The following is a 23,105-nucleotide window of genomic DNA, read 5'->3' as shown; positions in this document are numbered from 1 at the left end:
GCACGAGCCCTGACCAGGGCCCGGGCCAGGGAGGAGCCTGCAACCGAGGTATGTGCCCTTGACTGAAATCGAATCCGGGGCCCTTTGGTCCTTGGGCCGACACCCTATCCACTGAGCCAAACCGGCCAGGGATAGTGCCTTTTGAATCATCCATTCCACACTGGTGTCTTGGAGCACCTGCTGTGTAGCAGGCTTTGGGAATGCAGCCATGAATGGGATAGTGGAACTTGCCCCCTTGGCCCCCCAGTCTAGCATCAACCACATAAGTGGTCAGTGCTGAGCACCCTACCCATGGCATCTGGGGGTACCAGGGTGGCACACCATTCCTTTTTTCCACGCCTCACGTGGCCTGGTTAGAAGAGCCGGCAGGAAGGACGTTTGGAGCACCTGTTCCAATTGTGATGTGATAAAGGCTGATGACTCAACCCCTCCCCTGCAGATGCTCAGGCAGTCAGGAGAGAGAGGAATAGAGCACGTCAGCTGTAGTGACCCCCGCCCCCCTCCCCCCAGCCCTCTACCATCTCAGGAAACAGTAGCCCAGAGGTGTAGGAAGGTGCTGACTTAATGTCCAGGGCGCCCAGCCTGCCAGCATGGCTGAAACGCACGCCCCCTATCATTCCTTGAAGAGACGGTTACTTTTCCTCAATGGTTTCATGGCTGTAAGTATGTCACAACCCAGGCCCCAGGCTTCGCGGCCCTTCCTCCACGGCTAACTCCCTCGAAGACAGAAATAAGTTGATCCAAATTCATTGGCATCCAGCTCTGTGGTCCCCAGGGAAGCGGGAGGAATGTAGGGCAGGCTGACGAGCGGCAGGACGTGCTGGGAACAGGGGTAGCCTCCACTGACCCAGAGCAGGTGGAAATCACAGACGGGTGTGATCTGGGAGCCCAGAGGCAGCGGAGGACCTCTTGGCTCTAAGTCAAATCGGGCAGAAAGCGAAGGTGTGTTGGGAGGGCGGGAGGGAGTGGTCATTTTCTGGTCCTTTAAATTTTTCAAAACACTGTTTTCTTACTATAAAAATAACTCAGCATGTGCATTATTCAAGAAGTGATTGTTCTTATAGTAGAGCAGGATAAGGACAGGCTGCCCAGAAAGAGAAAGATATTCAATATCACTCCTCCTCGTTACCTGTGCTGTGACATTTTGATGGGAATGAAAGGAGACACCACGTCGACCTATGAACCAGGAGGTTACAGTTCAATTCCTGGTCAGGGCACGTGCCCGGGTTATGGGCTCGATCCCCAGTGTGGGGTGTGCAGGAGGCAGCTGATCCATGATTCTCATCATTGATGATTCTATCTCTCCCTCTCCCGTCCTCTCTGAGATCAATAAAAATATATTTTAAAAAATGAAAAAATAAAAATAAAAAAAAGAAAAAGAAAAAGAAAGGAGACAGCCCATTAAAGGGGCTCATGCCTATCGTGGGAACATTGCTCAATAAAAACCATCAGCCCTGACCGGTGTGGCTCAGTGGATAGAGCGTCGGCCTGCGGACTGGAGGGTCCCAGGTTCGATTCCCGCCAGGGGCATGTGCCTTGGTTGCGGGCGCATCCCCGGTGGGGAGTGTGCAGGAGGCAACTGATTGATGTTTCTCTCTCATCGATGTTTCTAGCTCTCTATCCCTCTCCCTTCCTCTCTGTAAAAAACCAATAAAATATTTAAAAACAAAACAAAACAAACAAAAAAACCCATCACTCAGCTGGTTTGATTCCGGTCAGGGCCCATGCCCAGGTTGTGGGCTCGATTCCCCAGTGGGGGTTGTGCAGGATGATTCTCTCTCATCATTGATGTTTCTATCTCTCTCTTCCTTTCTGAAATTAATATAAGTTAAAATAAAAAAAATAAATAAAATAAAAACTTCCTAAGGCATTGAAAACATCTTTTTGTACTAATAAACGCTTTCCTACAATAGGGATCAGCACAGTACACCCAGATAGATGGATGGATGTATGGATGGATAGATAGATACATAAAAAATATTTGTAAATTTAAAAAATTGTTTACAAGTTAAATATGGCTGCTTTTGATGTACACCACCATAGCTGAGTGCTTTGCAAAGAGAATTTACAGCCCTGGCTGGCTGGCTGGCTCAGTTGGTTGGAGCATCCTCCCCATACACCAAAAGGTTGCAGGTTTGATTTCCGGTCAGGATACATACCTGGGTTGGTTTGATCCCTGGGCCAGACACATACAGGAGGCTTCCAGTCAATGCTTTCTCTCTCATGTTGATGTTTCTCTCTCTCTCTCCCATCCTGTCTCTCTAAAAATCTATATAAATATATCCTCAGGTAAGGATTAGATAAAAGTGAACTTATAGTCTACAGAGCTCATAATATCTGGGTATTTTCAGAAAAAAAAATTGCCACCCCCTGTCCTACAGTATCATTTAAAGTAACGGTGTGTGGTGCCACTGCATTGCCATGATTTACCTATCCGCTCTCTTATTGGTTGCTTCAGTGATTTTTTTAAAAATATATTTTATTGATTTTTTTACAGAGAGGAAGGGAAAAGGATAGAGAGTTAGAAACATCGATGAGAGAGAAACATCGATCAGCTGCCTCCTGCACATCTCCTACTGGGGATGTGCCCGCAACCCAGGTACATGCCCTTGACCGGAATCGAACCTGGGACCCTTCAGTCCACAGGCCGACGCTCTGTCCACTGAGCCAAACCGGTTTCGGCAGAGAGTTCCTTTTGTAAACAACGAACAGGCTGCCTTTCCATTTCTGATTCATGTTCTAAAGGTGTCTGGCGTGATCCTCATTGTCCTGGGCATCTACGTCAAGTTCAAAGGGGCCGTCCTCACAAAAGTCCTCGGGCTGTCGTCCGTGTACCTGTTCCACGTTAGCTACCTGTGTCTGGTGATGGGCTGCCTCACAGTGCTGCTGGGCTTCCCCGTGTGGTACGGCACAACCAAAGAAAGCAGAGAGATTCTCTTGTTTGTAAGTTGGGTCTGCAGGCAAACCCCAAAACTCTCCCTGCACGTACAAATCCTTTACTGTACACACTGCAAATCCCTCCTGCCCATTTGCAGTGTTCATGGTGTCTCATTTGATGGCATCAATGCATACATCTCTTCCTTTATGATGTGTCTCACTTACTAGTAGAACTCCTTTTCTACCCAAGGTCATGAATTATACTCTCCTAGCTTTTCTCCCCATGGCCTTCTGGAGTTTAACCATGTGTGTGGTGTGAGGTAGGGATCTGATTTATACTGCCCCCCTTACTGAGTGGCCCCTCTGGTCCTCCTCTGTCTACATGAGTTTCCATTGTGTTTGAGTCTGTTCTAGGCATGCTGTTCTTTCCATCCCACTAACACAATACTGTGAATCGTCATACATGAACAAGTACATGCTCAAGTACATGGGGTATGAACGTTTTGAGCATGACCATGCAGATAGCATGTCCCAGATTTTACATGCTTTATTTTCACACACAGCCTTGGCTAACCATCTCTTTAAAATCCAGCTCCCAGCATCCCCTTTCTCATTTCCCTTAGAATCTTGTTGGAGCGGATTATCCCACTTCATGTTTAATCTGTCTCCAGTGTGTTTGTTTTCCTTCCTCTACTGTGTTGCTACCAGTCTCTGGTTATTTCAATTTGGGGGTTTCAGGGAAATTCTTACTCTAGTTACCTCCTAGAGCACCCTGCCCCCACCCTCCTCCTCCCTGAAGTTCCATCATCTCAATTTCTTTTCTTAATTAGGTTCAGCAAACACTTCTTTTTAAAAAAATATATTTTATTAATTTTTTACAGAGAGGAAGGGAGAGGGATAGAGAGTTAGAAACATCGATCAGTTGCCTCCTGCACACCCTCTACTGGGGATATGCCTGCAACCAAGGTAGATGCCCTTATCCGGAATCAAACCTGGGACCCTTGAGTCTGCAGGTTGATGCTCTATCTACTGAGCCAAACCGGTTAGAGCTCAGCAAATATTTCTTAGCCACATCCTATGCCTACAATATTTCATTTTATCTTTAATGTGATATGGACACTATTTTAACCATAGTTTAACTTGGAGGAATCAGAGTCCTCCCTCTCACAACCCCTCTCACAACCTGTCTGCAAATCCGACCTGCTTTACCACCAGTCTCTGTCCCCCCAAAGCCTCTGAGACCTCACTCACAAAAGCAAAGTCTTTTTGATGGATTTGGGAGCCACACAAGGTTCTGAGCAGAGGAGGGACTTTGGGACGCAGGTACTCACAGGTGCTGGTGCTCATGGGCGCCCTCTGGTGTCCATGGGGGGGAGCAGTAGGGGGGCCCCACAGCAGAGGCACTGTGCTGGGCCAGGTGGGAATGGTGGAGGCTAGACCTGGTGGAGTTGTGGGAGGGGTGAGAAAGGGCAGGTTGGGGATAGATTCTGAAGATAGAGCTACTGGGACTTGCTGACGTCTGGTTATCTTAGTCACCCAGAGGCAGGGAGGGAGTGACATTGATATTAATATTAATTCTCATAATCTGTTACATGAGCCACTCATCTGGGGTCCTACACCTGCTAAGCCCTGCACCCACGTTTACCCCTGTGGGCTGTGGGGACCCCGGGGGTGTATCCACTGCACTTTCCTTCCTCTCTGTGTGAGGGCCAGATAAGCTAGGTGACTCAGCCTAAATCATCAAACAGGTCTTTAATAATCTATACTAATAAAAGGGTAATACGCTAATTAGATCAGACATCTTCTGGACGTCCTTCTGGACAAAGCTACAGTGGCAGGGGCCAAGGCAGAGGTGGTTAGGGGCGATCAGGCCGGCAGGGGAGAGCAGTTGGGGCGTGATCAGGCTAGCAGGGTAGAGCAGTTAGGGGGCAATCAGGCAGGCAGAGGCGGTTAGGGGCAATCAGGCAGGCAGGCAGGCAGGCATGCAAACGGTTAGAAGCCAGCAGTCCCAGATTGTGAGAGGGATGTCCAACTGTCGGTTTAGGCACGATCCGAGGGGTCCTGGATTGGAGAGGGTGCAGGCCAGGCTGAGGGACACCGCCCCACCATGCACGAATTTCATGCACTGGGCCTCTAGTAATAATAATAATAATAATAATAGGTACAAATGGAAATGTATGAAAGGAAAGCCAGGAGCTGACCTAACTTCGCTCCCATCTGGCCTCAAGCTCCACAGAATCCATTGAGACCCCTAGAGCTGGTCCCACCGCCATATTGTGCAGACGGGGAAACTGAGACACCGGCGGGAGGCGGCTTCTCCTTGATGGGTAACTTGAAGACCGCGCCTCTGCCTGCCAAATTTCCCATCGTTTCCCACTGTGCAAGTGAACTTATTGGAAACGTTAGGCAGCGAATGTTGATATTTTCTTCCTACACCCACCGACCTGTCCCCTGCCCCTCCCCTTCAGTTGTCAGCCTCTTCATGCATTAGCGGGTCTGAGGCTTCTCCCCTCCTCCTGCTTCTGTTCTGTCCTCCCCATCCCACCCCACTCACCCCACCCCGGTCCCTGCTATCTGCGACCTACAGCCTTTCCGACACCTGCCACATAAGCCCGTACAGTGCGGGGTGTGAAGTGAGGGTCCAGCTAGTTGGCTCCTAAGTCTACCCTGCAACCTGGACAAATAGGAAAGTGACACATGAAAGAAATAAAGGCCCCTACCCCGCTGGATGTCCGTTCTTTCAAGCCCGGGGCAGCCACGTGGCCAGGGGGTGGGCAGGGACACCCAGCAGCGCCCAGCTCCTGTCGCCCCTGCCGTGTCTTCCAGAGCCTCCTGTGGATGGTTGTCATCCTCACTGTGGAAATCACGGTCGCCACCTTGGTCCTTGCCTTCCTCCCAACTGTGAGTACAGCGCTGCTTCTCCCCTTCAGCGTTAGGAATAAACAGACCGGTTTGCCTCAGTGGATAGAGCGTCGGTCTGTGGACTGAAGGGTCCCAGGTTCGATTCCGGTCAGGGGCATGTACCTGGGTTGCGGGCTCGATCCCCAGTGGGGGGCGTGCAGGAGGCAGCCGACCAATGATTCTCTCTCATCATTGATGTTTCTATCTCTCTCTCCCTCTCCCTTCCTCTCTGAAATCAATAAAAAAAAATTTTTTTTTAAAGAAAGAAACAGACTCAACTGAAGCCCCCGACCCCACCCCACCCCACCCCAGGAGGGAGGCATGGAGGTCCCGAGGAGGGAGACTGAGCCTTAAAGATGCCTTGAGAAGCCGAAAACCTCAGGCCTCCCCCTCGAAGGCCCCAAGAAACTGGCCTAGTTCATCTGACCCCCTGTCCTGCTCTGGGTGGTGGGTGGTAAGGAGCAATGGGAAATGCCATACACATTGTTGGGCTTTGGAATATGTTGAAAACAGGGGGCTATTTGGCAAAATCCATCCAAATGACAAACAGATGCTTTGACCCCACCATCCCATTTTTACCCAAGGGCCTGTGTGTCCGTGGGCTGAACGACATGCATGTGGGGATGGCAAAACCCCCGGCCTAGGGAGCGTCACTGGAGGGGGCAGTTTATAACATCACAAGGCAGTCTGATGCCGGGGGAGGAAGGAAGGAGAAGGCCGTCCGTGAACAAGATGGTACTTGCTTCAGGAGACAGTGACGTCCTCATTTGTGTCCCCCCAGAGGCCAACTCGGAGACAAGAATGTGAAGGCTCCTGGTTTATTTGAGACGTGACCCCAAGAAGCACCTGTAGGGACAGGGAAGGGAGGCAGGGAAGGGCACGCAGTTGGTAAAAGGTGACATTGTGGGCAGCTGGGTTCAGCCCTGCCGGGGGCCCCGGGGACCCGGTGCAGGACACACAGCTGCTTCTCCACGCGAGGGCCCAGGAAGCTGCAGTACTGACCCCCACACCTCCCATCAGCCGCGTGCGTGCTGCTCCCTGGATGCCTGTGGCTGAGAGGCCACAGGCAGCCCTTGGTCGCAGGCACAGCGAGCACAGAAATGACAAAGGCCACCGGGACACAAGCGGGGGACCAAGAGCCACGGCCTCCCTGGTTAACGACCAGCCAGGTGCAGCCCGAGAGTCCTGTGAAGCCAGGAGGAAAGCCATCGGATGCACTTGCTCTGACACACATAGGATGTCTCTTCTGGGGACACAGGAAGCAGTGACAGTCTCTGTGGAGTGGGAGGAACTTGTTGGCTGGGAGAAAAAGGTGGGAGGAGACTTTTCATGGTCTACCCGTCTGTGCTTTGCGAATTTTGAACCATGTGGCTATGTCACCTCTTCAGGGGAAACGTTTAAAATTTAGACCTTTATTTAAACAGTAGAAAATTAAATGTGTTTCTTTTCTTGTGCACAGAGAGATGCAGTTGCGAGAGAGAGAGAGAGAGAGAGAGAGATTGATTCAGTAGCTAACGATGATATTCAAGTCTTTAATAGACTTTCAGCCAAATGGGGTGGGAGGGGGCAGATGTGTGGGCGATTGGAAAGAGCAGATGATTCAAACTGGTTTGTGATGGAGACGACCAGATGCGCTCCCCGGGCTGATGGGAGCCTGAAGGTGCCATCCGCCAGCGCAGACCCACGGCTAAGGGGAGGGACTGTGAAGGAAGCAGAAGGGAAGCCCCCACCCCCTGGCTCTGTCCCCAAGAAACCTCACCAAATGGGGCGCCTTGCTGTTTTGTGTATTCATGGCTCCCGTTTCCCCTTTGAGGCTCCGGAAGAATCCCTGGAATACAGCTTTGTGACCCTGAAGAAGAATTACAGGGGCTACAATGAGCCCGACGACTTCTCCATGGAATGGAACTTGGTCATGGAGAAGGTGAGAGTCCCATCTTTTTTTTAATGTGATAAAATATCTCTACATATAAAAGCCTAAGCTACCGTTAAGACTGGTCAACCGAATGACTGGTCGTTATGATGATGCACTGACCACTAGGGGGCAGATACTCAACGCCCCCTCCCCCCCCCCCCCCCCCCCCCGGTGGTCAGGATGCTCCCACAGCCAACCTCCCTCAGCTGGCCAATCTCCTGAGGTCCCTCCTCCTGGCTGGCTGGCCCCGATTGGCCCCAATCAGCCTCGATCGCCAGCCAGGCCAAGTGTCCCACTCCCCCCACCATGCACAAATTCGTGCACTGGGCCTCTAGTACATAACATAAAATTTACCATCTTAACCATTTTTAAGTGGCATTAAGCACACTCACATTGTTGTGCAGCCATCACCACCATCCAGCTCCAGAACTTTCTCATCTTCCCAAACTGAAACTCTGTCCCCATTAAACACTCACTTCCCATTCTCCCCTTCCCCAGCCCGGGCACCCACCATCTACTTTCTGTCTCTATTAATCTGACTCCTCATATAAGTGGAATCACACATGTTGTAGCAAGGGTCAGAATTTCCTTCCTTTTTAAGGCTGAAAAAGATTTCGTCGTATGGATACAGTACCTTTTGTTTACCCATCATCCATCAGTGGACACTTGAGCTGTCCCCACCTTTGGGGTGTTGTGAAAAATGCCACTATGAACATGGGTGCGCAAATCCTTCTTTGGTGTTTGAAAACCTCTTTCCATTATTTTTTAAAATATATGTTTATTTATTTTCCTCCTCAAAAGCTAGTGCTGTAGCCTGGCCGGCATGGCTCAGTGGTTAAGCATCAACCCATGAACTAGGTACAGTGGTCGGCAAACTGCGGCTCGCGAGCCACATGCGGCTCTTTGGCTCCTTGAGTGTGGCTCTTCCACAAAATACCACATGCGGGCGCGCACATACAGTGCAATTAAAACTTTGTGGCCCTTGCACAGGAGTCGGTTTTCGGCCTGAGCGAGTCTATTTTGAAGAAGCACTGTTGATATTTGGCTCCGTTGACTAATGAGTTTGCCGACCACTGGGATAGACGAAACAAGTATACGAGTGTGGATGGGAGAGTTGGAAGGAGGCGACCTCAGCGAACGTACCTCAATCAGATTGAGGACGTTTTTAGCCAAGGCCAGTTTAGGAGTACCCTAATTAAGTTAATAACAATGTACCGCCCCATATAGTTTAAGTTTAAAAAATTTGGCTCTCAAAAGACATTTCAATCGTCGTACTGCTGATATTTGGCTCTGTTGACCAATGAGTTTGCCGACCACTGAACTAGGAAATCACGGTTTGATTCTGTCAGGCACATGCCCGGCTTGCAACCTGGATCCCCAGGAGAGGGCGTGCAGGAGGCAGCCAATCAATGTTTCTCTCTCATCATTGATATTTCTCTCTCTCTCTCCTTCCTTCCTCTCTGAAATCAATAAAAAAATTAAAAAAAAGGAAAGAAAAACAGAAAAACAGTGTATTTAATTTTTTTTTTTTTTTAAAGGGAACAGCCTATCTAAAGGCCCCAAGGCTGGCACTTGCCAGGTGCGTTTGAGAAACATCAAGGAGACAGGGAGGCTAAAGCTGAGAACGTGAAAGGGAGGGTGGGCGGAGATGAGGGCCTGGGGGGGACAGGGCAGGTCTTGCAGGGCCTTGCGGGCCATGATGAGGACTTCAGCTTTTACCCCCAGTCAGATGAGAACCGTGAGTGCTCTGAGCCGTGATGGGGGTGGGGGTAAGGGAGGCACTAGGCTCTGGAATACTGTGACTGCTGTCTAGTAGCCATGGTGACTGTGACTTCTATTGTTTTCGTTATTTTAATATGTGAAAGGAAGTCTTCAAGTGTTTATTCTCCTCTCTGCAGCTGAAGTGCTGTGGCGTGAAGAACTACACAGATTTTTCTGGTTCCTCCTTTGAGAAGACGACTGGCTACACCTACCCCAGGAGCTGCTGCAAATCCATCGGGACTGCGGCCTGTACCGGGCACAACGTGTCCTCTGAAGTCATCCACCAGGCGGTAACTCCCGATTTTGTTGGCCACCACCATGGTAGATCCCGAGGGCTGGGGACTTTTATAAAAATTGCACATTTGCCCTGGCTGGTGTGACTCGGTTGGAGCGTTGTCCTATACCCAAAAGGTGGTGGGTTCGATTTCCGGTCAAGGCACGTTCCCAGGTTGCGGGTTTGATTCCCGGTGATTGGTGTTTCTCTCTCAGGTTGATGTTTCTCTCTCTGTCTCTCTATCTCTCTGCATGCCCCCTACCCAGGATCGAGCCCACAACCGGGACATGTGCCCTGACTGGGAATTGAAGCAGCAACCTTTTGGTGCCAGGATGATGCCCAATGAACTGAGCCACACTGGCCAGGGCTGGGCATTCACTTTAACTCAATCCCCATCACATCCCTCTAGGCCAGCCGTGGGCAAACTATGGCCCGCGGGCCGGATCCGACCCGTTTGAAATGAATAAAACTATTGAAAAAAAAAGACCGTACCCTTTTATGTAATGATGTTTACTTTGAATTTATATTAGTTCACACAAACACTCTATCCATGCTTTTGTTCCGGCCCTCCGGTCCAGTTTAAGAACCCATTGTGGCCCTCGAGTCAAAAAGTTTGCCCAACCCTGCTCTAGGCTCTTCTCCCACTTTACAGATGAGGAAACTGAGGCACAGAGAGCTTCCCATGGCCAGGGAGTAGTTGGCCTGGGCTTTAAACTCCACGGCCCAGCTTCCTCTTGACTTCTGTCATGAGTAAAGTAACACAGATCTTCTCTGAGGGAAGAAACAGGAATCATTCATTAATTCATTCATCACCCTGAACGGCTCCTGCTGGGAGCCGGACCCTGGGACTCAGAGATGAACACACTGGCCCCTTGGGCCCTGCACAACCACTTCTCCTCCGACTCACACGCTCACTCATCCTGCTGCAGCCACACCAGCCTCCTCGATGCAGCACAAACACATCAGGCGCCTGCCAGCCTCAGGGGCTTTGCAAAGGCTGTTCCTTCTGCCTGGAATTCTCTTCCCCTAAATGTCTTCCTACCTCACTTCCTTCTAGTCTGTGCTCCATTGGTGAGATATTCCTGACCCCTTCTCTATAATAGGATCTCCCCACAAATCACCATTACACTTCATCTCCTTATTCTACTTTAGTGTCTGCCTGGTGCTTAACCAGTACCTACTACAGAGGGGCCTTGACTTACGAGTTTAATTCGTTCGGAGACCGAGCTCGTTAAGGAGCTCATTAACTCAAATTACTCTCTCAACTCAATGCAAAAAATCAGCTGCGAGACAGCTGGTATCTCAAAAAACTCGTTAGTCGGGACACTCGTAAGTCAAGGCCCCACTGTACCTGTTTTCCCCACGCAAATGTCGGCTCCACCAAGGCAAGAATTTTGTCTGTTTTCACATTGCTGGGTTCCGGCGCCCACTGCCTGGCATACAATAGGCACTGAGTAAATACTCATTACGTGAAGGGGCTACTGAACTGCCAACAGTGAGCAACGAGGCAGCCCCAGCTTCCAAACACAGGAAGTGCTGGGGGCCCAGAAGGTGAGGGGCATCTCCGTGGCCACAGCAAGGGGAGTGGAGCCTGCTCTGCTCACCCACGGTGTCTGATCTCTTCACCTGTCTGAGCCCCAGTTTCTTCATTTATAAAACAAAGAGCCCAGCTGGTGTGACTCAATGGTTGAGCATCAACCTACCAACCAGGAGGTCACGGTTCGATTCCTGGTCAGGGCACATGCCCGAATTGTGGGCTCGATCCTCAGTGTGGGGCATGCAGGAGGCAGCTGATCAAAGATTCTCTCTTACCTTGGATGTTTCTATCCCTCTCTCCCTCACCCTTCCTCTCTGAAATCAATAAAAATATATTGGGGCGGGGGAAGAGAAAATAAAAACCTACCTTATGGGGTTGTTGTAGGAAATGAGTGAGAAGGTGCTAGAAACACGTACGTCCTTCTGTTCATATATAAAGAACACTCAGAAATAATGAATAGTTCCTGAACGCTGGCTCTGTGTCAGGCCACTGCTATGTACTTCCTGTAGAGTCTTTCTCTTAATCCAGTGGTTCTCAACTTTCTGGCCCTTTATTTTATTTATTTATTTTTTAATATATATTTTATTGATTTTTTTTACAGAGAGGAAGGGAGAGGGATAGAGAGCCAGGAACATCGACGAGAGAGAAACATCGATCAGCTGCCTCCTGCACACCCCCTACTGGGTATGTGCCTGCAACCAAGGTACATGCCCTTGTCCAGAATCGAACCCGGGACCCTTCAGTCCGAAGGCCGACGCTCCATCCACTGAACCAAACCGGTCAGGGCTCAACCTTCTGGCCCTTTAAATGCAGTTCCTCATGTTGTGACCCAACCAAAAAATTATTTTCGTGGCTACTTCATAACTGTAATGTCGCTACTGTTATGAATCGTCATGTAAATATCTGATAGGCAGGATGGTCTTAGGCGACCCCTGTGAAAGGGTCGTTCGACCGCCAAAGGGGTCGCGACCCACAGGCTGAGAACCGCTGTCTTAATCCACTCAAAAATCTTGTGAGGGGGACCCAGTTGGTCACATTTACAGCTGGGAAACTGAGGCGCAGAAAGGGGGTCCCACAGTTAGTGATGACTTGCCCACGTGGACACTGGGGGGTTCTCTGGGGGGGTGTGTGGAAGGAGGAGGAGGCTAGGGCAATGCTGGCATGTTGGGGGGCAGTCAAGTGAGAAGGAGCTGAGGTCCTGGCGCCCTGTCCCTTTCTCCTCCCTGAATCTGAGGGCAGTTTGAATGGCCGCAAAAGGGGTGGGTGGTGACAGGGCCTCAGAGTCTCCGAGCCCCTAACCAGGTCCCGCCTGCTTTGACATTTGTACCTGCAGGGCTGTTTTCCCAAGTTCCAGAAAATAGTCACGACTCAGAGCGTCAACCTGAGTATAGGCTCACTGGGGGCAGCCGTGATGCAGGTAAGCCTCGCTCCTCTGGGACGCACTACACTCTTTTATGGAGCACCAACTGTGTGCCAAGCACTGTCGGGGCACTGAGGACACAACAGTGATGAAAAAAGACAAAAATCCCTGCCAATGTGGCACTGACATTCAAGTGGGGGAGGCAGTAAAACATGGTGATGGAAAAAGGAGATTAGGGAGGGACTGTCTGAGGAGGTGACGGCTGACCAGTGACCTGAGGAAAAGCCGTGTGTGTATATGGGGGGAGGGCAGAGGGAACAGTTGGTGCAAAGGCCCTGAGGCTGGGAGAAGCTTGGCTTATTCAAGGACCAGCAGGGAGGCCCCTGTGGCGGAGCAGGATGGACAAGAAGGGTGAGATGAGGGCAGGTTGATGCGGGCAAGGTAATATAAGGCCTTGTGGGATACGGAGAGGGGTTGGCTTGATTCTGAGAATAACAGAAAGGCAGTAGAAAGGTTTAAAAAAATGCTTATTTTTAAAAAATATTTTTATTGAGTTTATTTCAGACAGGAAGGGAGAGGGAGAGAGAGAGAAACATCAATGATGAGAGAGAATCATTGATCAGCTGCCTCCTGCACACCCCACACTGGGGATAGAGCCCGAAACCTGGGCATATGCCCTGACTGGGAATCGAACCCGTGACCTCCAGGTTCATAGGTCGACGCTCAACCACTGAGCCACGCGGGCCAGGCAGTAGAAAGGTTTTTCACATCTTTTTTACTCCACGAACTTTATTGAGCACCTCCTAGGTCCAGTCAATATTATAGACACTAAGGATACAACTTAGAATTAAACACACAAAAACCTCTTCTGTCATGGAGCTGGCCTTCGAACCAGCGGGGATAGGTGAGAAACATGATTTTTAAACTGGAAAATGTGGCCCTGGCCAGGTAGCTCCGTTGGTTGGAGTTTTGTCCTGATATGCCAAGGTTACGGGTTTGATCCCCAGTCAGGGCACATACAAGAATCAACCAATGGACCTAGCTGGTTTGGCTCTGTGGATAGAGCGTTGGCCTGCAGACTGAAGTGTCCCGGGTTCGATTCTGGTCAAGGCATGTACCTCAGTTGCAGGCTTGAACCCCAGCCCCGGTCGGGGCACATGCAGGAGGCAACCAATCCATATGTCTCCCTCACATCGAAGTTTCTCACTCTCTCTAAAAATCAATGGAAAAATATTCTCAAGTGAGGATTAACAAAAGAAGGAGGAGGATGAGGATGAGGATGAGGATGAGGATGAGGAGGAGAGGAGGAGGAGGAGGAGAAGAAGAAAAGGAAAGAGAAGAAAAGAAGGGGTGAGGAAGGCATGTGGGTGATGCGGGATTCAAGTGAGAAACAACTTACCCTGGAGATGTGCCCTCTTCATCCAGCTAGTGAGTCTGGCCTACACTTCTCTGGTGGAAGGCCTGAGGGGCAAGGCCTGGGGCTCCAAACTCTGGTCCTAGTCGTGTCACTCACTGGCTGTCTGTGAGTTAGGACGACAGCCTCCCTCATTTGTAAAATGGGCTGCGCCATTGTTTGCTGTTAAGCACTGATGAGGTGGAGTGAGTCAGAGGCTTTGCACGATGCCCTATGACGCTAGGAAGTTATTGTCATCAGCCCGAGGGAGGTCTTATCCGAGGCAGGGATCACAGGGAGGCAGAGGCAGCGAGATGATGAGTTCTTCATGCACCACGAGAGATGCTCGAAGGCCACTCACCATGGAAACAGTGTGCACAGGAGCTATTCTCATCCCTGAGCCTGTCCAAGGAGCGGCTCTTTCCTCAGGGCCAAGTTCAGATAAGCCCCAGGGAGAGAAAAATATTTTTTGTTAAAACTTTTCTTCTCCTATCTCATATAAAGATAATTGCATAAAGCAATAACTATAAAACTGTGTTGATAGACTTTTGTTAAAATGTAATATACATGACAATAATAGCATGAACAAGGTTGGAGAAAACAGCTATACAGGAGCAAAGTTTTTGTAGGCTACTGAAGTTAACTTACTCTTAATCCAAGCAAGACTGTAAAAAGTAAAGATGTTCATTGTAATCCCCAGTTGATTGGGCCTCGTCCTGTGCACTGAAAGGCATCAGTCCCATTCCTGGTCAGGTCACACCTGGGTTTCAGGCTTGATCCCCACTAGGGAGCATGCTAGAGGCAGCCAATCAATGTTTTGCTCTCACATATATGTTTCTTTCTCTCTCCCTTCCTCTCTTTAAAAAAAATCAATGAAAAGATTTTTTGAAAATTAAAAATAGAACTGCTTTATGACCCAGTGACTCCACCTCTGGGATATATCTGAAGAAACCCAAAACACTAATTGGAAAGAATATATGTACCTTTTGTTCATTGCAGCATTATTTACAACTAGAGGCCCAGTGCACAAAATTCATGCATGGGGAGGGGGTCCCTCAGCCCAGCCTGCAATGACGCCAGTGTTCCTCGCCCTGGCCTCTGGCCCGAGGTCCCTCCCTCCCGATGCGCAGCCAGGGCGGGGACGCTGGGCTCGTGTTGCCAGGGCAATGCCACCAGCATCCTGCCCCAACCACTATGGGTGCCGCCATCTTTGCCGCAAAGTGATGGTTAATTTGCATATTACTCTTTTATTAGATAGGATAGCCAAGATATGGACACAACCCAAATGGCCATCAATAGATGAACAGATAAAAAATATGATGTTTCTATTTTTTTAATACAAATTAAAAGATTTTTTAAATTTATATTTTTATTGATTTCAAAGAGGAAGGGAGAGGGAGAGAGTGATAGAAACATCAAAGATGAGAGAGAATCATTGACCAGTTGCCTTCTGCACATCCCCTACTGGGGATAGAGCCCACAACCTGGGCATATGCCCTGACCCAGAATTGAACCACAACCACCTGGTTCATACAGGTCAGGCTCTCAGTGATGTTTCTATCTCTCTCTCTCCTCTCCCTTCCTTTCTCTGAAATCAATAACAACTTATTTTTTTAAAAAATATATGTATATTTTATTGATTTTTTACAGAGAGGAAGGGAGAGGGATAGAGAGTTAGAAACATCAATCAGCTGCCTCTTGCACACCCCCTACTGGGGATGTGCCCGCAACTAAGGTACATGCCCTTGACCGGAATCAAACCTGGGACCCTTCAGTCTGCAGGCCGACGCTCTATCCACTGAGCCAAACCGGCTAGGGCAATAACAACTTATTTTTTTAAAAAGAGATAATAAAATCATTTAAAAACAAAGAAGAAGTACAAATTGGTACAAATTGTTAGCCACAAAATAGTCATGGAGATGTAAAGTACAGCATAGGGAATATAGGCAATAATATTGTAAGGACTATATACAGTGCCAGGTGGGCCCCTGAAATATTGGGAGGACAACTTTGTAAAGTATATGATTATCTAACATTATGTTGTGCACTGGAAACTAATCTATACTAATAATAGAGGAATATGCAAATTGTCCGGCACACAGTCACAGTAACAGTAACGACCAAACATCAGGCTGCATGGGGTGACAAGGCTGGCAGGGGTGTTAGTGAGGGACGACCAAATGACTGAACAGCAGACTGTGTGGGGCGACCAGGCTGGCAGGCTGGGGCAGTTGGGGGTTACCAGACTGGTAGGGGGGCAGTTGGGGACAACCAGGCTGGTAGGGGTGGGCAGTTAGGGGTAATCAGGCTGGCAGGCAGAGGCGTTTAGGGGTGATCAAGCTGCAGGGAAGGGGGGGGGCGGGGCTCATTTAGGGGCAATCAGGCAGGCATGCAGGTGAACAGTTAGGAGCCAGCAGTCCTGGGTTGTGAGAGGGATGTCCCACTGCCGGTTTAGGCCTGATAAACTGGCAGTCGGACATTCCCCGAGGGGTCCAGGATTGGAGAGGGTGCAGGCTGGGCTGAGGGAACCCCCTCCCATGCATGAATTTCATGCACTGGGCCTCTAGTGCAAAATAATATTGTATGTAAACTGTCATTGAAAAAAAAAAAGATCAGAAAAGTAGCTTCCGGGGCCTCTGCAGAGGTGTGGGCAGAGTTCAGGAAAACGAGGGCTGTTGAGGCACTCAGGGGCTAGCAGCTCGGGGAGCTTTTACTTCTCCTAGTCCTGAAGCGCCGGGGCGAGCAGGCTTGGAGCGTTCAGGATGAGCAGAAGAGAGGAGGGAGTGGGAATACTTCAAACTTTCCCCCATTCTCCCATCTCTCATTGGTGCTTCCTATTGGCCAAATCTAACAGGAAGGAAGAAGGCAGGGGTTTCTGGGAAATGTAGTTTTCAGGACCCAGGGGAGAGCAGAGGGTGGAGATAAGACCTGGGGGAAGCAAAGGGAGAATGACTGCTGTGCATCCTGAAAGGCCTCCACCTTCTACCCTCCACCGAAACGATGTGAACAGGTCCAAATGACCTCCAACGTGGCCTGAGGACCCTGAGGCCATGTGTAAACCCTGCCCCTGCCGTTTCCGGAACACGATGCTACCCGTCTCTGGGTATCCAATTTGATTCCCGTTCCAGAAGCCCCTCAAAGTTGGTTCTATGTTTGTTTCTTCCATTTCAGCTGCCAGGAATTCTTACCACTTTGTTGCTGTTTGTGAAGCTGGGCTGACAGGACACCTGGGCACACCTGACTGTTGGAGATGTGTTCTCGTTTTACCTGGCTGTTGGAGATGTGGTCTCATTTTTGTTTCTCTGTGGAACTCACTGTTTTTTTGAAGGGAGATTGATAATAAAAGATTGGGGAAACTTCTGTCATCCCGACTCCTTTCTCCTTCGCTTTATTTAGTTATTTTTCTTTTGTTTTGTTTTTTCCTTCGCTTTATTTTTCATACTAGCTGGCAATGATTTTAGTTCACATGCAACTGTCTTGTTTGGTAAATTATTATGTGAAAAAAAATCAAAAATATTCACAAAAGCCCTGGCTGGTTTGGCTCAGTGGATAGAGCGTCGGCCTGCGGACTGAAGGGTCCCAGGTTCGATTCCGGTCAAGGGCATGTACCTTGGTTGCGGGCACATCCCCAGTGGGGGGTGTGCAGGAGGCAGCTGATCGATGTTTCTAACTCTCTATCCCTCTCCTTTCCTCTCTGTAAAAAATCAATAAAATATATTTTTTAAAAAACATTCACAAAAGATAACTTGTCCAAAGAAACCCCCATGTACTCCTAACCCAGACTCAGCAATCACCAAGAATTTGATATTATTTGTTTCATTATCCCTTTTTCTCTCTCTCTTTTTTTAAAATATGTTTTTGAGGAGAACCAAGCTGGCAGCACAGGTAAACACAGGTACTTGCCACCTTGCACAACCACATCAAAATGACAATACAATACAGAACAACCATCATTGAGAACTGCCTGAAAACTGGCTGAACAGAAGTCCTACAACTAGAGAAGTAACGAAGAAAGTACATCGGGACTAGTATGAGGGGCGGTGAGGAGGGAACCAGGTGAAGGGAGGCAATGGGGGAGAGAGGGGGGACATCTGTAATACTCTCAACAATAAAGGTTAAAATAAAATTTAAAAATGTATATATTTGTGTTCACAACCCTAATGCCATTATAACATCAGACTGAATACGGGAGTCTTCCCAAAATTTGTATGTTGAAACCTAATCTCCAAGGTGATGGTATTAGGAGGTGATTAGGTCATGAGTGTGGGGCCCTCATGAATGGGATTAGTGCCCTTGTAATAGAGACTCCAAAGAGCTCACTCACCCCTCCCTCCATGTGAGGACACAGTAATCTGCTGGCACCGTGTTCTTGAACTTCCCAGCCTCTAGAACTGTGAGAAATAAATGTTGCTTATAACCCACCAAGTCTGATATTCTGTTATAGCAGCTTGAATGGACTAAGACAACAGCTAAGACAATTAGCAGCCATTCTTTGGCATCACCAAACACACAGGCCATCATCGAATTCCTCTAATTGGCTACAAATGTCACTGTGCATTTGTTTTCTTTGAATTGGGATCCAAACAAGCTCCACATGTTATGTATGTCATGTCTTCTACGTCCCTTTTATTTGAACCCAGTAACCCTGAAATCAGAGCGCGCATTGCAAGCCTCTAGATCAGTGGTTCTCAACCTGTGGGTTGCGACCCCTTTGGGGGTCGACGACCCTTTCACAGGGGTCGCCTAAGACCATCGAAAAACACATATATAATTACATATTGTTTTTGTGATGAATCACTATGCTTTAATTATGTTCAATTTGTAACAATGAAAATACATCCTGCATATCAGATATTTACATTACGATTCATAACAGTAGCAAAATTGCAGTTATGAAGTAGCAACGAAAATAATTTAATGGTACATCTACACGGTGGAATACTATGCTGCTGTAAAAAAGAAGGAACTCTTACCATTTGCAACGGCATGGATGGAACTGGAAAGCATTATGCTAAGTGCAATAAGCCAGTCAATGAAGGAAAAATACCACATGATCTCACTCATTCATGGATAATAAAGACCATTATAAACTTATGAACAATAATAGATACAGAGGCAGAGCTGCCTCAAACAGATTGTCAAACTGCAGCGGGAAGGCGGGGGAGGGTTGGGGGAAAGGAGGGAGGGGGGGGTAAGAGATCAACCGAAGGACTTGTATGCATGCATATAAGCATAACCAATGGACATAAGACACTGGGGGGTAGGGGAGGCCAGGGGATTGTCAAGGGCGGGGGGGGGGGGCGGGAAAGGACACATATGTAATACCCTTTGTAATACTTTAAGCAATAATAATAATAAAAATTAGCTTTATTGTTAAAAAAAAAAGAAAAAGAAAATAATGTTATGGTTGGGGGTCACCACCACATGAGGAACTGTATTAAAGGGTCGCAGCATTGGGAAGGCTGAGAACCACTGCTCTAGAGGTTTTGTTAAAGTCCCAATCCCTCTGCCAGAGCTTCTGACTCAGGAGACCTTGAGGGCCCAGGGGTCTGCATTCCTAACACATTACCAGACAACGTTGTGGACACAGGAAACACACTTTGAGAAACCGCTGCCCTAGATTTCCTTCTTTTCCCCAACCCCACCTACCTTGGCTTTGTTGCAGGAAGAGTGTGGAATGCTGGGAATTCCACACCTCCTGGTTTTGCTACGTCTGCTCTGTGGTGCCTTTACCTTGTTCCTCTCTCCCCTGTATTTCCTATAAATCGCTTGTTCTCAGCCCTGGCTGTACACTGGAACCCCCTGGGAATTTAACAAAATACTCAAGCTTGGATCCCAGGATTACCAAGCAAGGCTTAATGGACACAGAAGCCAATACTATGGCACTAGATTCTTCTTTTTTCTTTTTAAAATATATTTGTATTGATTACAGGGAGAGAGATAGAAATATCAATGATGACAGAGAATCACTGATCAGCTGCCTCCTGCACGCTCCAGACTGGGGATGGAGCCTGCAACCCGGACATGTGACCTGGAATCAAACTGCGACCTCCTGGTTCATAGGTCAATGCTCAACCACTGAGCCATGCCGACCGGGGTATGGCACTAGCTTTTGAGGAGGAAAAAAAAAGCTTTTATCGTGAGGTCAACCTGCAAAGAGACAGGAGGCAAGGCTCAAGCCTGTCTTCTCCTTCCAGGGCTTGGGGCCAGGTAGCTTAGTTGGTTAGAGTGTCGTCCTGAGATACCAAGGTTATGGGTTCAATCAGGGCACATACAAGAATCAACCAATGAGTGCATAAATAAGTGGAACAACAAACTGGTGTTTCCCTCACTCTCTCTCCCTCTCTTTCTCTCCCTCTCTCTCTCTCTCTCTCTCTCTCTCTAAAAATCAATAAATAAAAACTAATAAATAATGCAAGGGGTTTCAACACCCGATCTTCCTGGACAACAGGCCCTTTGCTTCTGAAAGGGTTTCATCAGGTTCCGATCTTGTCCTGGTCCGTTGTTTCTGCGGGGGGAGCAGCGAAGGGTTCACAAGTACTACTCACAGGGGAATATCGAAGTTTAAACTTTGGTTCTGGGTCCTGTTGGTGCGAACCCTGAGAACAAAGATACCTACTGACAAGGGTTCCTGGTGGCTAACTGGGCTCAAGTTTTTATTTTATTTTATTTATTTATTTATTTATTTTTTTAATATATTTTATTGATTTTTCACAGAGAGGAAGAGAGAGAGATAGAGAGTTAGAAACATCGATGAGAGAGAAACATCGACCAGCTGCCTCTTGCACATCTCCCACTGGGGATGTGCCCGCAACCAAGGTACATGCCCTTGACCGGAATCGAACCCGGGACCTTTCAGTCCGCAGGCCGACGCTCTATCCACTGAGCCAAACCGGTTTTGGCACAAGTTTTTAAAAACAGAGCCTGGCAGCCATTTCTACACAGGGGCCTCACACAAACTGCACTCCAGGGAGACGTCTGCACTGAACTGCTTGCCTCTGCACTGACTCGCCTGCCTGTACTGCTCCTGCCACCTGAGCCAGCCCTGATGAAGGAGTGCCTGAAATCCTATTTCAACCCATAGGACTGAGGCTTTCCCCATCCAACCGGAGCTGCAAAGGTCCGGTCAACTGGAGCAGTTCTATTCTGACCAATTAGGACAGTGCCTTTTGGACCAATCAAACTGCCGAGGATGTGGAGCCCTCATTTGCATGAGGACACACCAATCAGGGACCAGGGGTGGGGACTTGTGTCTATATAAGCCAGCTCTCCTGCGGCTCTGGGAGCACTCTTCTTTCCACCTAAGGCTGAAAGGAGCAGAACAGGCCAGAAGGCAGTGAGCAGGTCACTGCAGCACAGAGGTGAGGACACAGCGGACCAGTGCAGACCAGCCAGGGGCGGAGCCGCCTAGTTGGAGGGTGGCCTGGCCCCAGGGCTGCCTCACAGCTGTGCTGTATCACAATCGAGGTGCTTTGCACTGTGTCATTTCATTCTTCACCACACCCCGACTGGGGATTCCTACTGTTGTTGAATCGACACCAACATCCATCAGTTGACATTAGAAACAGGATAGGACCCGTTTGAGCTGGTTCTGTGGTTACACCATCTCTCCATCTTCTGATTTAATTGGACTGGGCTGTGGCCTGGGTATGGGACTTATTACATTTACCCAATTAAGGGGTGGCCATGGACACTGCTGAGAATCAATAAAACCAGGGTTTCATCCAGTGACCATAGCAGACTGAATGGATTCTTCCACTAGGGGTTGCAAATGGTAATTTATCTAATGTTACCATCTTTCTTTTGGGGAAGATGATAAAATGGGCACAGTCCTATTTGCTATTGCTGCAATCAACTGCCACTCTCTAAAACACACCTAGCTTTCTTTGGAACCAGCCCACCTCTCAGATTTCTGTCCCTAAGTTAGGGGCGGGCAAATACTCCCAGCCAGCCAATCAGCACGTTTCATCTGTCTCGACCTCAGTCATTGGTTCAGGCATGGACTGGGACCCAGGTGGCCAAGAGACCTGGTTTGGGGAAGTTAACTAGGTTATCAGGAAAGAGCAGCTTCCACCATCCCCACAGCCCCCCACAACTCACATGGTTCAGAGGGGGCCACCTCACGGGGGCGAGGCTACAGAGAGAAGGCACAGAGAGCAGGGATGAGAATCCTGGTACCATATGCAAGGCTTTGGACCTAGCTCACTCCACTCTGCAGTTCATCCATTCACTGAACAAACATCTGTACGGTGCCTGCTGAATGTCAGAAACAAATTGCTTTTACTCACACTTCTGACACCAAATATGTGGGGATTTTCCATATGAAGCAAATCTGCAGGCATCAACCGGGTGTCCTACAGTTCAACTCAATTCTGAAACTAACTACCCAGAGCCCACATCAGAAGCCACAGGTTTAAGGGCTCAGTCCCACAGGGCTGCCGCCATCTCAGATGCCAGTGGCAAGAATCATGTCCCCAGGTGAGACACATTTCTGAGTTGATTACAGTCAGAGGTTTCCCGCCATCTTCCTTCCATTTCAGGTTTGATAACTAGAATGACTCACAAAACTCAGGAAAGCATTTGACCCGTTATTACATTTATTACAAAAGCTACAACTCGCCCTGACTGGTTTGGCTCAGTGGGTAGAGCGTCGGCCTGCGGACTGCAGGGTCCCAGGTTCGATTCCAGTCAAGGGCATGTGCCTTGGTTGCAGGCACATCCCTGGGGGGGTGGGGGGGGGCGGGGGCGGGGGCGGGGGCGGCGGGGTGTGCAGGAGGCGGCTGATCGGTGTTTCTCTCTCATCGATGTTTCTAGCTCTCTATCCCTCTCCCTTCCTCTCTGTAAAAAATCAATAAAATATATTTTTTTAAAAAGCTACAACTCAGAATAAAAACATATTTAAAAATATAAATAAAAGCTACAACTCAGGAACGGTGAGACAGAGGAGATGCACAGGATAAGGTATGGGGGAGGGGTGTGGGATTTCCATGCCTTCTCCGGGCGTACCACCCTCCCAGCATGGCCATGTGTTCTCCAACCCGGAAGCTCGTCCATAGTTTAGGGCAGTGGTTGGCAAACTCATTAATCAAC

The 23,105-nt window shown here is 48.8% G+C and overlaps 1 protein-coding gene across 1 annotated transcript; it reads left to right on the top strand.

Moving 5' to 3' along the window:
- Positions 1–590: 590 nt before the first annotated feature.
- Positions 591–19,590, top strand: TSPAN16 (tetraspanin 16; the record flags this gene model as incomplete). Its single annotated transcript, XM_081092708.1, has 6 exons — positions 591–659; positions 2,686–2,943; positions 7,592–7,699; positions 9,589–9,741; positions 12,596–12,679; positions 17,187–19,590. The coding sequence occupies 6 exons, from the start codon at positions 591–593 to the stop codon at positions 17,232–17,234; spliced, it is 720 nt and encodes a 239-aa protein (XP_080948834.1). The 3' UTR covers positions 17,235–19,590.
- Between the last annotated feature and the right edge of the window lie 3,515 nt (positions 19,591–23,105).

This window comes from Myotis nattereri (assembly GCF_964212035.1).
Source record: "Myotis nattereri genome assembly, chromosome: 5".
Taxonomy (NCBI): Eukaryota; Metazoa; Chordata; class Mammalia; order Chiroptera; family Vespertilionidae; genus Myotis; species Myotis nattereri.
This window is presented reverse-complemented; position numbering and strand designations above follow the sequence as displayed.